Below are 16,823 nucleotides of genomic sequence, written 5' to 3'. Positions count from 1 at the left end.
AAAATAAAATAAAAAAAATAATGTACTCACCCTTGAGTATGTTGTTCCAGTGAGTATGTATGTTGAAGTATACTTGGAGAGTTCAGTCAAACATATTTGTTATCCAAGTTATTCATTTAGTTGAAATGTATTGTGTATTGTTGACTGTTGTGCAGGGGTAGCTACTGTACCTTCTTCTGTTCATGATTTGTCTCTTTTGTTATAATGCTGAACTAGGGACAATCATTACAACAACTGAAACATGCATTGTTAGTGCTTAGCTGAAATTAGTGGACATGCTGTGACAAAAGGCTGTTACTGTACACCCATGTTGTTCCAACCATGTAATTCTTTCTTCAGTGAAACAGAAAAAATACATGAATGGAAATAAAGAAGCTAATTTTTTTTTCTCATTTATGAGCTCCACAGCTCCCAGTCCCATCCCCTTCACTCTCATATGTATGGAAATTTTTCTCTTAAAAATTTAAAGCAGCAAAAATTCATCTGAAACAGATCAAGGAATGGTGCAGCTCAGTTTTCTTCATAGTTTACAACAGTTCATTGCCGCAAAATTGCGAGATACTTTTATCACAAATATCAAATTAAATGTTTTAAATGTAGCAGAGAATAAGCCGCCAAATTTAAAATATAAAAGTATCAGAAAACCTTCTGAAGTAAACTCTTCAATAGATGAACTCACAAAAAATTATAACTTCATATAAAAGATTTATTCAGCCACAAATGTTTTAGTGCTTGGTGGCAATACAAAAACAGATCTACAAACATTAAGTACAGACAGATATGACAATGAAAAGCCTCAAATCATATCCTTAAATGCCAGAATCAATGCTTTAAAAATATTAAATATACACAGAATAAGTGCTATTGTAGAGGTGAACGTTGGTAACTTGTACATGATGTGACCGTGTCCTTCATGTGATCTTGTGAGTTTGGGTTTCAAGGCGGTGAAGATCTAACTGTCCGTTAGTGGACATTACATGGGTGCGGCCCCATCAGCCTGTGAGGACGGTGGAGTTTGGTCTGGGTTGGAGACAAAATGAAACTTTTCGAACACTGTGCCAGTGTTGATTAGAATTTGAGTTGTGGCATGTGTTACTCACACATGCCATTGGGAGCTCCAGGCTGGCGAGCACCCATCATCTGTCCAGCACCAGCACCAGCACTGCCCACCGGACGTCCTGAGAGGGATGCAAAAAACACAATATTATGAAGGTTGACATGAAACGGACTTTGCGATTGTCTTATCATCCCTATTATACGCATGTCCGAGTGAAACAGCTTTTCGACTTGATTGGATCCAGTGGTTTTCCAAAGTAACAAGCCACTCAACATTTTCATTGGCCACAATTTTGTTGTTGGGAAACAACGTTTTATATGATTAAAGTTGACCAAGTTGCTCAAATTTACTTGAGCTAGATTTACAACCCTTTTAAATGTAATTGATCACTGTACACACCCAAATCAAGACTACATGAAATGTATAACACTACAGGTCATTGTCAAATATTTAGCTCTGCTGAGGTTGTGTGTAAAGCAAATTTTTTATGAAAACATGCAGTCTATTAAGACATAAAAGAGTAGCGTCTTATCGCATATGATACAAGTGGTGCAGGAGTGAATAAGATTAATTGAAAAGATAAAAATTAAATTAAAAACACCTAGACAGAGAAACACGGTTTAAATATTTATTAACAGCTGTAAATAGCGTAATGCAGAGTAGAAAAATAATCTCTGCACTAGAAGAACTAACACCGCCACACTATCTTGTAGTGAACCAGCAGTCCTCGCCCGTTTTAGTCGATATGCAGCCGATATGACTAACGGATATTTCATGGAACTTTATAGTCAGGTCTTTAAAATTAGTTGTACCAACCACAAAAGAGACCACGTCCTACAACAGTACATGATTTTGTTGGCAGGATCATATACCAGCCATTCTCGACCTGACTTCCACTAATAAATATAAATAAATATATAAATATATATAAATATAAATATATATATATATATATATATATATATATATATATATATATATACACACACACACACACACACTGATCAAAATTATAAAAGCAACACTTGTTTTTGTCCCCATTTTTCATGAGCTTTTAATGAGCACTTCTCCTTTGCCGAGATAATCCATCCACCTCACAGGTGTGGCATATCAAGATGCTGATTAGACAGCATGATTATTGCACAGGTGTGCCTTAGGCTGGCCACAATAAAAGGCCACTCTAAAATGTGCAGTTTTACTGTATTGGGGGGGTCCGAAAACCAGTCAGTATCTGGTGTGACCACCATGGATGATAATGGTCATGGCACAACAATGGGCCTCAGGATCGCATCACGGTATCTCTGTGCATTCAAAATGCCATCAATAAAATGCACCTGTGTTCGTTGTCCATAACATAAGCCTGCCCATATAACCCCACCGCCACCATGGGCCACTCGATCCACAACGTTGACATCAGCAAACCGCTCACCCACACAACGCCATACATGCTGTCTGCCATCCGCCCTGTACAGTGAAAACCAGGATTCATCCGTGAAGAGAACACCTCTCCAAAGTGCCAGACGCCATCGAATGTGAGTTTGCCCAGTCAAGTCGGTTACGACAACGAACTGCAGTCAGGTCGAGACCCCGATGAGGACGACGAGCATGCAGATGAGCTTCCCTGAGACGGTTTCTGACAGTTTGTGCAGAAATTCTTTGGTTATGTAAACCGATTGTTGCAGCAGCTGTCCGGGTGGCTGGTCTCAGACGATCTTGGAGGTGAAGATGCTGGATGTGGAGGTCCTGGGCTGGTGTGGTTACGCATGGTCTGCGGTTGTGAGACCGGTTGGATGTACTGCTAAATTCTCTGAAACGCCTTTGGAGACGGCTTATGGTAGAGAAATGAACATTCAATTCACGGGACACAGCTCTGGTGGACATTCCTGCAGTCAGCATGCCAATTGTACACTCCCTCAAAACTTGCGACATCTGTGGCATTGTGCTGTGTGATAAAACTGCACATTTTAGAGTGGCCTTTTATTGTTGCCAGCCTAAGGCACACCTGTGCAATAATCATGCTGTCTAATCAGCATCTTGATATGCCACACCTGTGAGGTGGATGGATTATCTCGGCAAAGGAGAAGTGCTCACTAACACAGATTTGTGAACGTATTTGAGAGAAATAGGCCTTTTGTGTACATAGAAGACATCTTAGATCTTTGAGTTCAGCTCATGAAAAATTGGTGCAAAAACAAAAGTATTGCGTATATATATACACATATATATTTGCGCGTTCTTGAAAGCTTATTGTTCGTATGCGTTTTTAAGCATTGCGGGTGATTTTAAACTGATGAAGCACAATTAGCAGCAAAAGACATCTCATTTCAGTATATTCGCACACTCTCTGAGAGACCGCTGTCTGAGAGACGCGTGACATGAAAGCGCTGCTCATAGAGTGCATGAGAACTGAACGGAGTGCTTTTTGCTGCATAATTGGGCTTACCTTGAAGGTTAAATACACATCTAGACACCAATAAATAAACAAGTGACCATGTATTTGCAACTAAACAGTCATTTATGCCATATGTTAACATTAACAGTTGAGAGAGAAAACGCAATAATTTATTGGATATTTATGTAGTATTTCTAGTGCTTGAAGTTTTTCAGGTAGGTCTATTTCATTATGTCTATTTTCATTTACGCATGTGCATACAAAGTATGTGCGGTTACAAAAAACGGGTGACGCGTGTACTATTCTGGTGATGATATTTGCATCACGCGCACTGTATGCAGACCCTCGCATACGCGTAAAAACCGAAGTACACTTTGGGGCTAAGGGTGTACCTTGGTGAAGAGGGTTGTATGCAGTACTGCTGTTCTGTGTGGCTCCCGCTGGCTGCTGAGGTTCCACGGTCTGTCGTGCCTTCAGCTCAGCATATTTTACCTGCTCCAGGTGGAAGTTCTGCCTTTCTGACAACAACTGTTGTCTTTGCTGCTCCAGCTACAACATACAGATATCTCATTAAGTTTAAACATCCTGAAATGTCTACATTAAAAATGCTGTTGGCAGTCAAGAAGATCTTTGGAAGGTTTAGAACAACATGAGGGTGATTTTCTCTTTTAGGTGAACTATCCCTTTAGGAGATTAATGAAAATTATGAATGCATTATTTAGCACAAATAACTTCCAAAAATAAATGAATAGCAATTAAGACGCAGGTCGTAAAACAGTGCATTAAGAGAGAAACTAGTGTCCTCTCAAACGTTTCTTGAAGACTTTCTTGAAGAGATGCCAGATCTTGTTTGAATGAGGCACACTGACTCACAGCCTCTTTTTCTCGATCCATAATGGTCTCTAGCTCTTCAAAGTGTCTCAGTTTGATCTCCAACTTTTTCATCTGAGTCTCAACCAGCAGAGCCACCAGAGATTTGATCTTCCTCTCTTCTACTGCAGCCAAGTGCTAGAGGGACAGAAGAGGAAGAAAAAGAGTGAGTTCAGAAGAATCACTTTTTTGGTCTCTGTTAATGATCGTGGTTCTTTAGGGGTCACATGAAATGAGGTTTGACATTCACCTTTGCTTTGGTAGCTGCAGAGGCCAGTGCTGAAGCAGCAGCTGTTGCGATGTTGACCTCCACCAGCTCAAGCTCCACCCTCCTCTTCATCTCCTCCCCATCCCCTTGGGTGAGGCACATGTCAAAACTCTCCTCTGGAAAGACATAAAGAGTATGAAATATAAAGAAATTCAGAAATCATACACAATCACACTGCCTACAGTAGGGACTACTTGCATGACTACTTGATTTTTTTTTTTCACTAGTTGTCTAGAAAGTAATAAACTTTGTAAGAAGAAACGAGCAAAGATGACACGGGTAAGGAACAAAAGCATGCATATACACTACTGTTCAAAAGTTTGGGGTTAATTAGATTTGTTTATTTTTTAGGAAATGAATATGTTTATTTAGCAAGTTAGACAGTAAATGCATTAACATTGTTAAAAAAAATATTTCTACTTTAAATAAATGCATTTTTTAAATCAAGGTATCCTAGAAAAAATGTATTACTGTTTCCACAAATATATTAAATATTAAAATATCATGTGACGTGAAAACTAGAGTAATGGCTGCAAAAAATTCAGCTTTGCCATCACATGAATAAATTACATTTAAAAAAATATTAAAATAGAAAAAAAAGTTTTAAATTGTAATAATTTCACAAAACTTTCAAAAACATTAGAAAATCTTATTGACCCCACAAAGCACTTCTAACATGCTTTGTGAATATTAAGAGCTACAGGTTTACTTTGTTTTTACTCTGTTTGTAATTCCAAATATAGTTGGCATCTAGATTGTTATATAAATCTATGGGGGAATGTTAGGGAGAAATGTTAGATAGCATCACATAAATACAGAAAATTTGCATACTATGCATACTGAATTCCGTTTAGCATCAGTTATGCCCTGACCTGCTGTGCTCTCCTCTCCTCTCTCTCCTTCACTCTCTTCTTTCTCCTCGTTCTTCACACGCGCTCCCTCTCCCAAGATGCTGTCACCCTCAAGCTACAACAAAAATACATGCTCAGTGACAATCATATTTTCCTTTTTAAGATTTGTAAAGCAAGACTATAAAACAGCAGAATGGATGATTATTTGTATCTGAAGAAGCTTCTCATACCTTTTCATGCTGATCATATTCAGTGTTCATTGTTTCTATACCACTCCCATCTAAACAAAAGAAAAAGAGAACCATATTTTAGTCATATTCCTAATGTTAATCATAAACTTTATTATATAATATTTGGTGTATAGAGGTCATATAAGGTGATTGTTAAAATGGCATTAAACATTATGAAAATTCTTCTTTCATTTACTGCCCTCCCCTGGATTGTTTCAAGTACAACCATTCCAAGGACTCCAAAATGGCTCTTGTTTTAACATACACAATCTTTTAAAAGTTTGGAGTCAGCAAGATTTTTTTCATGTTTTTTAATATTCTAATATATTTCAGTAGTAATTTAGCCTAATTTACAGTGCCCATTACTCCAGTCTTCAGTGCCACATGTCATTCTAATATGCCGATTTGGTGCTCAAGAAACATTTCTAATTTTTATCAATGTTGAACATTGCTTATTATTTTTGTGGAAAATCAAATTTTTCAGGATTTTTGGATGAATAGGAAGTTCAAAAGAAGAGTGTTTACTTGAAACATCTTTTGTAACATTATAAAATGCCTTTACTATCACTTTAATGCATTCTTTATAAATGAAACTATTAATTTCTTTAAAAATCTTATAGATCCAAACTTCTGGAAGTTAATGTACATCTCAGGTAATTTGATACTTACAGCTGGTTTTAACATGCATTTCAAATGTGAATTCGGGGGAAGAGTTTTGATGTTGTGACTACATACATTACTTTAAAAAACATTACACGCATAAACAAGTGAGATAAATACCAGTCTTTTCTGAATTGTCATCAAGTCCTGCAATCCCGCCTGTTTGGAGCATAAAGGCCGGATCTAAATTATGCCCAACTCTCTGTGCTTTGTGAAAGCTGGCAGTGAATAACTCTGGCGGGGCCTCTTCTCTTGCTCTCGAGAACTCCTCTGAAAGACAGTTAAAACATTACATACGTATTTTATCTCACCACACATATCTTCAAATCAGTACACACACTAACAAACAAACAAACTCTTACCTAAAGCTGCCTTGGCAGCTGCAGAGGCCACTCGAGGGTCCACCACAGATGCAAGGAAAGCAACAGTGCTCATTACAGGGTTCCCTGACTGGCTGAAGGGAACAGGCTGATAGGCCAGAGGACCCATTGAGGCTTCAGAGTTCTCTAGGTATGGGTCCTCTATGGGCAACCGCAAGAAGTGAAGAATACAGTCATCCTGTGTGCGGCTGCCCACGTGCTCCGACACCTTATTCCAGTCATCTTTATACATCTCCAAAGCCTGAGAAGAGAGATATAGCATTCAAAAACGACAAATAATGAAAACCTATTTCAGGCCATGGGCCTCTTAATGGTCAGAGAGCAGATACTCCCATTATACTCGGTTTAAAACAGAGTCCGAAATTACATACTCTCGAGTAGGTACTTACTTTGAATAAGTACTTACTTTGCAAGCACTAAAAAAAGAATGAATATACAACATTCACCATGTTGCCCTTATCATGTGACCTATCAGCATCAGTTGTGTTGCTTCACTAGCTGCGTTTCCATTAAAGATTTGCGCAAACCTGTTGCGATATTTTCTAAATGTCGATAAACTATTGCGAAATGACGGTGTTTCCATTTCGTTTATGCGACTAAAACGTCATTTTTTCCTCACGCAATAAGTCATTACAAAAATAATGGCAACTGATGTTGGTAGGTTTACGCATATCCCAGCCACCACACTAGCCATTATTTTTAATCGAAGGAGACGTAGGCGTGTTATCCAAGCATTATTGGCAAGGAAAGCCCCCTATACTTGGGAGCAGCACATATGAGGTGTTTCTCCCTCCTATCTGCTTCAAGGTCTTGATAAATTGTGGCATTTCTTTGTTGTTTAGTATCCAGTATTCCCGTAATAGTTTTGTCTTATGAGTTTAATGAAGAACTCTGTCTCGTCTTCTGTCCAAACATACCGCGTCATCTTTAAAGAATGATCAACTTTTACGTACGTCAGGTGACTGTAAATGCAAAAAAACTGTTTCCATTGCAGTTTTGCAAAATATTCCTTTTTCGAATTGCCTGAAAAACCACATCATGCGATCGTAAAAACTTTTTTCTGATATATGGGAGTTTTTGCGAAATTGACACGTTTCCATTGGGCGTATTTTCAATTTGCACAATTTAGAGGAAATGGAAACGCAGCTAATGTCATTCATGGGACAGTTGCCTCATGGGATAGTCAAGTGTCCATTGTATGCGCACTTCTCGCCGGTAGCAGTAGGTCATCCGAATACTTTTTGCCTACTCTTTTATGAGAACTGTAAATTCGGACATACTGCATTTGTCACATACTCTTTTTTGCATACAATATAGTAGGGAAGTATGTGATTTTGGACGCAACTCGGGTGTTGCATTTTAAACCTGACATATCATAACATTTGTATTAGTACCCATATTAAGTTATTTAGCTAAGCAATAATATGATAATCATTATTATATATTATGACAATTATTAAAATGATAATAATAAATTATTATTGCAGTACTGCAGTGTCATTTGCAATTGCTTGACATCAAAAAAAATATTGGCAACCTCCTGCAGTACTGCAGTTAAAGACTCCTGAATACAAATCTTTAACCGTTAAAAAAAAAATCTTGTTGACTGTTTGAATGGCTTACCTCCAAAAGCAAGAGTGTTTCCTGTTCTGTCCATTCTCTCCCTGCATTTGCACCTTTACTCTAAAAGATGAAAGAAAAAGAAAAAAAATAAGACAGAAAGCAAGCATGCAGTATTGAGCTGCTAAAGCTCAATGCAATCAATAGATTCTAGAAAGTTCCGGTAAAGCACTGTTAAACTGAAACCATGAACGTTGCAAACACATTGTTTTTGTTTTTACCTTCGGATGTTTCTTAGTATAAATGTCAATCCGTAGACCAAAATTCTGCAGGTCAGATGGTTTTTCTCTCAATTTCTCTGGGAAATGCAACATATGCTGAGAGGCTGAAACCTTTCAACACACAACAAATAAACAATATATCAAATTTATTAAACATTTTGTAGAATGACCATTAAACTGTATAATTGTCCTAGGCAACTGATTGCTTTCAACTGAAATATATATTTCATGTCACTTTGTTAGATACAGTAAGTAGACAAGTAATAATTGGAAAAATGTACAGTCAAAACACTTTTGGGATTTATTTTGTGACAAGGACTGGCTGAATGTAAGAGGTGATCATTTAATCGAAGAGGTGATGATTTAGGGTGCTTTCACACAGTCAGTTTAGTCTGAAACGGGGCACGGTTTGCATGAAAAATTGGTAATGTGAAAACTGACAGCAGACCCGGGAGCCCAAAGGAGGTGGTCTGAATTTGGTTGCAATGGAACTGTGGCACGATTTACATGAATGTGAAAGCAATTCAGACTTGGGGGGGTGCACTTGTTCAGGAAGTAAAGTAACCTGTGCATGTGTTTGAGCAGATGGATGACATCACTAATTCAATGATGATGATGATGTTGATTCACCTTGGATATAAGCGAGCAGTGTCATCGTGTAGAGTGAGTGCTATCTATCATGCGCCGTGCACGTTTGTGATGACATAAGATGAAGGCAAATGCACCAGGGTTCGATAGAATCAAATTAGTGTGAAACCAGACCAGTGCTTCGGGGGGCGCCGAGAACAATCGTACTCAGACTCTGACTTGTACTGCGGCAAACGTGCCCAGTGTGAAAACCCCCTTTAAGCACAAATGTCATGTTTGTCAATACCTGTAAGGGTCTGTGTTGTAGTGGGACGAGTCCGGATGGTGAATCTGTAAGAACGTTAAAGTGTGGCGTTGGGGGTGGGCCCATGGGGAGGGGTCGACTTTCTGCATCTACCTGATAATTTATCAGCCCCCACTGCTCCAAAAACGAATGAACCCTAAAATGCACATCAGCAAGTTTATAAATTAATTGCAAATTATTTATGCACAGGTGTCAAAGATACAAGTGAATACACACACCTTATAAGTGCACACACATCTCCTGTCAGGTTTCGTCTGCAGGAGGCCGAGGTCAGATACTCCTGAGGGTTCAGCCGGTATGTGTCAATCATGAAGTTGCGGTATGCAAGATATCTACAAACAAAATATGAACATGTTTATTTTAAGTTCAGTATGGTGAATCTGATGCAGATAGTAAGCGCATATATGCATATTCACACTGACTTACATTTCTGGTGTTTTGGACTTATTTTTCACATTGAAGAACTCGGGCAGAGCTCGTCTCTCTATATGATGAATACTAACACACACACACACACAAAAAAAATCATCTATTACTCTATGTAAAATTGTATAGGAATGGTAAATGCCTGAGTATGGGCAGAGCACTAGGCCTCAGCTCTGATATCCATGTAAAACTGAGAATTTGAGTTGGTGTAATCTGGACACATGTTCAGTTAAACCCTCACCAGTTGTAGTCGAACCATGAGGTATAGGTGGGCACAATGATGTGATGCGTTTGCTCTGTGGCACTCTCCTCCCCCTCCATCCCACGGCCGTACTCCCTCTGCTCTTCCTCATCCTACACACACAATAGGTCAGAACTCACATATTTGAAGACTGTAGTTGATCTAGTTTGACTGTAACTGGGTTCTGGATGTAGATTTTGTGTTAAACTGGACAGAAAGCAACCATGACAAACTGACTCACTCTGATACCAGAGAGCAGGTCCTCTTCTTGGTCATCTGAGAGGAGCACATAGATATTCTAGGTTACTACTGAAATCACATGAATACAAACAGATTCACTGAACAGTGAATTCCACAAACAAACTTACCTAAATCAGCCATAATGCCTCCTTTAACTGGAGTGTTTTCACTGTCTTTTTTCAGGTTCACTGTAGCCAATGAGAAATAAATGTGTTACACTCCCGACATCAACATGAGCACTAAGCACAGAGTAGAAAAAAAGAACCATACCATTTTTAGGCAGAACGACCTCCTCCATGTTGGGGACTGGCGTGGGATCCTCCATGTCTTTAGTGAGATCCTCCTCTGGCTCCGCCTCTTCTGGTTGACCACGCCTCTTATACACCCCTGAGCTATTGGGTTACACCAACATAAATAAGTTACTAAGAATCAAATGTAATCCTGAATCAAATCACTGGGGATTTGATTCACTATTTCAAAGGAAAAACCTACAGTGATTTAGCCACTAATGCTCCCTGACTTCCCGCATAGGTGACCAAAAAATGTGACATAGCAGTGACTACAAAGATGTTCTTTAACCTTTTCTTTCCTCCCTTCTTCTTAGACTCAGAGGATGGTGGAGAGGGGGAGCGCCGCCGCTTCTTCACAGGTTTCTGTTCCTTGTGAAAGAGAAAACAAATAAAAGAGTCTAAAAGGACAAAACTACAAACCAACTGCAACTACAAACTAAAATAAACTTTGCAAAACAACTAACGGAGTTTAAAAAATGAGCATGAAATTAGACAAATTAACATACCTCTGTGCTTTGGTAGATACGCCTGCGGAAACTCATACTAATCCCATTCTCGTCAATCTCATAGTCTTCCTCGTTCATCCACTCATTATATATGTCAGTGTCAAGAATCCATCGAACATGAACCTGAGAAAAGGGTGTTCGAGAAAATATTCACACTTTCCTACCATTAGAAATAAAAGCCCATCTTAATCTTATCTCATATTTTAATTAGAGATCCACCAATGTATCAGCTGACGATTTTTATCCGTTTTTTTATTTATTTATCAATTTAAAACCTTTAGCATGTCTGCTATTATAGCAAAAAAAAGGCTGAATATAAACCCATAGTTTATTAATTAACTGCATGAAGGCACAGAGTTGTGTTGTCTTTCTGTTTATAAAAAAAAAAAAAAGATTCTATAATAAGTCAAATATGAGTAAATGATGTTAATAAGAAATATTTGATAGCAAAAATAACCTCTGAATTTTGTCATGTTTTTATTTGCATTTTCTTTTTTATCTTAATGTGTGCCTCTCTTATATTGTTGGCCTGTTGAATATTAAATTAATTCAATCCATGTTCAATGAAAATGATTTGATGATGCAGCAATAAACTAGCTAGTATACCTTAAAGGCGCTGTATGTATTTTGTTTTTGTCTGGACTAAAGCATAAAAATACCACATGTTTGAAGATATTTAGGAAACATTATGTTCACATACTTGTTTCTTCAAAAAACAATGCTACAGCCAGTTATTATATGTCAGAATGTCTTTTTTTTTTTTTGGTCTGTGTGATCTCACCCACTACCAATTTACCCAATAATATTTCGATACACCGGGTTGCCAGTCGGAGGAAAACAGCGTACTGCAGACATGGAAGAGGCGAACCGGGTCAGAGATCGCAGATTCTACCAATCCTAAAAAGCCTCTGCATCCATCTAAAAATCTCTATGACCAGACAGGGGCATATTAAACATGGATAAATCAACTCAACAAGGCTTGTCACCTTCCATTGTCAATTGGGCTTGTTCCTGCTGTGTGTCCTCAATATGGCAACCCACATGAGTATCTAGTCTGAGGATTTCAAATTTTGACTGCACTGAAGTACCCATTTCAACCACTAGCTGTCAATAATACATACTGCACCTTTAATTCATGTGTTTTTGAACTTTGCACTAATGAACTAAATTAAAACAGTAATCTATTTGAATGACATAAAAGTAATGAAATATTACTTTTTCAAATAATTGAGCAAGTGACAAACTGATATCGGAATTGGCCGAATAGTTGTTCGTTAAAATCGGTATTGGCAACAAAAAAAAATTATATCAGTGGATCCCTAATTTTAATCATTTGGTGGGACCCAACAACAGACAAGACATGCAAAGATTAGTGTGGGGGGGATCATGGGAACTCAAGGTATTAATCCTTGAAGAATTTTTTCACCTTCAAGCACCTGTCTGGGTTGGGAGGTTCCTCCACTTCTCCATCTATTTCATTTGCTGATTTAAGTGAGTCATAACTAATAAAATATGAAACATATATCATCATTGGGCAACAGAGCAAATTGTAGCATTTTCTAATCTCCACATTTAGATTACTTATGCGAATGTGTGATGTATTCTCTACCTGTCTGGACACATGCCCCAATGTACCATCACATGCCGATCCAATCGCATGACTGGTCGAAGCCACTCTTCTGGAAAAGGCCCAAAAGTGAATGTTATACATAGGGAGATATGAACAGTTTTACAGATACACCAAGATACTGCACATTTAACCAATAAATATACATCCATCCTTCCTGCACAGACAGAAAGATGAAATTATGTCAGAACCACTATCATCAAAGATTATTGACAAGTAGCATACAGTTTGGATTGGCAGTAATGTTCTTTTCTGGATTATGGTTTTTCAAATATTCCCTTTCATTCAGTGTGTAATATAGCTGTTTGTGAATGTAAATGTTCTGCAAAGTTGTAAAGTCGAAAGTGCACGATGAATAAAAGTTATTGTCACTCAGAAGAAAGAATCAATTCTGGACCGCCTATACGAGGCGTCTGTTATTTGAACCCCACTGTGTTACCGTTAAACGTCACTAGATAAGACATTTGCATAATGCCCGCCTATGTTGTACGTTGTCCGGCTGCGAACTTGACCCCCCATCAAACACGTCACTGCTTCTCAAATCTCGGAGTTCAACGTGGGATTCGCGGAACACTTGCTCTTGAAAGATGGGTCAGTACCCAGTCTATTTGGACCAGCTTGCTCCTCAGAATCACAACCTGCAAGTATGATTAATTATTGATGTATATATTGTAGGAAACTTTTTCTTCTTCAAAGCAGAGACCAGGAGACGTTGGGATCATGTTCAACAGAAGTTATTCTTTATTGAGAACTCCGCTGTACGTGGCTGCAGTACTTCCAACAAAATCTGACTAAGGGAACTTTACATGGTATCTTATAGGCAATTCAGTGGGCAGTCCTTAAAGGTCCACTAAGACCACTAAGTCTAATCATCTAAAGACAATAGAGTCAATTACCCCCAACTGAGATAATGGTACCCCCCAAATTGTATAAACAAACACATGGTCACGAGAACTAAGACTTTGTAACATTCACACATAGTTCATCTCTTAGTAGGAAGATTAAAGACTAACAAAACCCCTTCAAAGGAAACTGTGATAGGTGTTGTATTCCTTGTATAGGTAGACGTGGAGCAGCTGAGAGTCAGTTGATGTGAGCTTGAATGACGTGACCTGCCAGAACTAAAGCTATGCTCAAAATAAATATACACACCTTCATCTGCTGTGGAGGATGATGGGTATACCTGGTGGGTGGCTTGTGACCTCTCCTCTGTCACTGTGCCCTGAAAAGGCAAGACAAATTGTGTATACAGTAATCAACAATGTGCATATTAGGAATATGCTCAATAAAGCAACTAGTTGAGTATGTGGCATAGATGTTACACATTATTATTAGATTTTAATCGTTTTTTTGTGTGTTAAGAATACTTGACTACAAAATTACTCTAAATACCAATCTGTGTTAATGATTATATTTCTCAATTTCTTTGTTTTTCCACTGACCTGGTGTCGCACAACAATGTCTTTGAGTTTAAGAGCTTGCTTCTGTTCAAGATCAGGAGACAGGTACACCACAGGTCTGCTTAATAAGTTATTCTAGCAAAAACAAAACACAGAGGTCAAATACTGCACCACACTTAGATTTGCTTATGATCTTCGTCTTTGCAAAAAATCTAAGCTCAAATACCTGTATGAGAGTTTTCTCCACACAGACGAACATCTCTACATTGCGTTCCACTCTGGATGGATTCTGAAGATCAAAGCGTCTCCTTTGATAAAAAAATAAAAGATTACACAAGATGAGATAAATTTGACAATCTTTATCGGACACTAAATTTTATTAGATAATGAATCACAGTTTACATTTGCAGTTAGCAGTGGGAGGTATGATGACCAAAATCTTACGTCATGGAACAGTATAAGTAAAAAAATTATTATATCATCATTCTAATATATTTTAAATCATACATACACTACCATTCAAAAGTTTGGGGTTATTTTAAGAAATGAATACTTTTATTCAGCAAGGATGCACTAAACTGATCAAAAGTGACAGTAAAGACACATTTATTAAATAAATGCTGTTCTTTTGAACTTTCTAATCATCAAAGAATCCTGAAAAAAATGCATCACAATTTGCACAAACCTATTAAGCAGCACAACTGTTTTCAACATTGATTATAAAAACAAATGTTTCTTGAGCACCAAATAAGCATATTAGAATGATTTCTGAAGGATCGTGTGACACGTAATAATATTTCACAATATTACCGTTTTATTTTTAAGCAAGTAAATGTGTTGGTGAGCACAAGAGACTTCTTTAAAATACCTTAAAAACTCTTACTGACCACAATCTTTTGAATGGTAAAGTATATATAGACTTGATGGACATAAACCTAAAGATTTCATATTAAATACAAATAAATGGTACATTAGAGTCTCTACATACACATTGTACACATTTCCGCCATTATACCATCCAGCACCATTCTGCATTAATACTAACCAGCCCTGTTCTGTCTTAAACTTGTAAACCGATCCCAGAATATGACAGAGAGCACTGCCAGGCCTCAGATCCCGAAAACACTTTGCCTGAGGACAAAGAAACGATGCTGAAACAAACTCACACGGATCACTGATAATTCTGCAAATCTAGGTGTCATGCTTTGACTGATCTGGGTGTGATCCTTGACTCAGTCAATCAAGTTACAGATGAAAAAACACATACATAAATTTACAGGAATAAAGGTGCTTATGTATGGGCTTGTCAGAGAAAGAAGTGAAAAAGCAGCATCTCACTGGGAGTTTTGTGAAGCTTGGGTTATTCGCTCGCCGGCCAAATGTGTCTTCCTGAAATTGCAGCAGTTGGATGACCAGACCAGACAGAGACTTGCTGGAGGGAGCATCAGTCTGCACATACTTGAGAGGGGGAAAAAAACTAAATACCGTAAAGTTGTCTTACTTTTAAAACTGCACAACAAATGCAAAGAGGCCTATAACCTTAAGAGTGTTTATGAGCTTTCTCTACAATGGTCTTTGCTACTCACTGTTCTGGTTTATACATTTTAACAGTTTAAAACATCAGATGCATCATAATACGTGTTACCTACAGTGGATATTGGGCAGGGATGGCATGGCACTGAGAGGGGGTGTGTCAGTCAAGTCAGGTAAACAAACACCTTTTGACCACAAACCTGTTCACACAAACTTCAAGCTGCTAGCATCTTGCTAACATCAACATTTACTTAGGCTACATCGCGTCATATTGAAACTACAAATCAGTTTGATTTTGTTTTTTATACTGAATCAAAGGGTGGAGTTATGGAGCTGGATATAACCATAACTTTATTGCTAACATGCACAGAGGATGATGGTTGTGACTTCTGTCCTGTCAATCACGTATTCTGTCGAGTTAGCTTTTCATTTCTGTACTATATAAGACAAACAGACAAAATACCGCCACATAAAATATTATTTTAAGAGTCAGTTTAAGACGTTAATTAGAAACAGAAAGCGACAAAAAGAGCAAGACAACCATAGCTGTCTGTAAAAAATAAAATAAAAAACAATTAAATCAAAGAAAGCTTCGGGTATGGGGTCCTCCGGCTATCTAGCTAACCTTTTTATAATGCTTTCCAATCCAACTGCGAACTGTTTCCATCTGGGAGATTATTTCCGGGCTCTCCCAGAATTTACAGCACGGTCCACCGTCCATTCTTCTGCTCAATGAAGAGCTGCAACTGGCTTGACTTGTCGTAGGTCCCGCAGCAGCCATTGTTACATGCTAATTAGCCTCCGCTACCCAGAATCACTGAAGACTCCACAGCGCCTCTAGCGGTTAAACCAAAAAAGGCGCCAACGACGCCTACTGCATACTACGCAGTACATACTGCATAATGGCCAGTAAGACCAGTCCTCAAAGTAGAATTAATTAATAATATGGCCATGGACATTTTTAAGAATGCCAATATGGTCATTTTTAAGAATGTCAAAATATCCTTGAACATTCCTTTTTCAGAACAGCCTCACGCGTGAGATTGCGTCCTCTTCTTTTGAAGACAAGTTTAATAGATTATTAAACCTTGTACATTTTTAAATATATAATTATTTTAA

General features: G+C 38.1%; 1 protein-coding gene across 2 annotated transcripts; it reads right to left on the bottom strand.

Annotated features, from left to right (window-relative positions):
• Positions 1-685: 685 nt before the first annotated feature.
• smarcc1b (SWI/SNF related BAF chromatin remodeling complex subunit C1b) lies at positions 686-16,589 on the bottom strand. 2 transcript variants are annotated; one of them, XM_084130212.1, is made up of 28 exons: positions 16,330-16,589; positions 15,510-15,629; positions 15,217-15,302; positions 14,398-14,479; positions 14,214-14,306; positions 13,924-13,993; positions 12,754-12,823; positions 12,571-12,646; positions 11,145-11,267; positions 10,928-11,007; positions 10,619-10,740; positions 10,477-10,536; positions 10,350-10,384; positions 10,109-10,221; positions 9,868-9,939; positions 9,660-9,773; positions 9,424-9,577; positions 8,550-8,660; positions 8,332-8,391; positions 6,691-6,949; positions 6,449-6,598; positions 5,669-5,718; positions 5,460-5,553; positions 4,570-4,703; positions 4,323-4,457; positions 3,842-3,998; positions 1,101-1,178; positions 686-1,020 (listed from the first exon to the last, which is right to left on the bottom strand). In XM_084130212.1, exons 1-28 carry the CDS (start codon positions 16,483-16,485, stop codon positions 974-976), a joined length of 2,901 nt encoding a protein of 966 aa, XP_083986338.1. In that variant the 5' UTR covers positions 16,486-16,589; the 3' UTR covers positions 686-973. The 2 variants fall into 2 exon arrangements, with proteins under 2 accessions (XP_083986338.1, XP_083986337.1); XM_084130211.1 differs by having other exon boundaries at positions 10,928-11,001; positions 16,330-16,532.
• Between the last annotated feature and the right edge of the window lie 234 nt (positions 16,590-16,823).

The sequence above is a fragment of the Abramis brama genome (assembly GCF_963993115.1).
Source record: "Abramis brama genome assembly, chromosome: 12".
Lineage (NCBI taxonomy): Eukaryota > Metazoa > Chordata > Actinopteri > Cypriniformes > Leuciscidae > Abramis > Abramis brama.
Note: the sequence above shows the minus strand (reverse complement) of the source record. Positions and strands in the feature narration are given on the sequence as shown.

Coding starts and splice junctions, on each gene's coding strand:
- smarcc1b (XM_084130212.1), bottom strand. CDS start 16,485: ATGGCTGCTGCGGGACCTACGACAAGTCAAGCCAGTTGCAGCTCTTCA. Junction 13,994..14,213: donor ACATTGTTGTGCGACACCAG/GTCAGTGGAAAA, acceptor TTGCCTTTTCAG/GGCACAGTGACAGAGGAGAG. Junction 1,021..1,100: donor TGGAGCTCCCAATGGCATGT/GTGAGTAACACA, acceptor TCTCCAACCCAG/ACCAAACTCCACCGTCCTCA.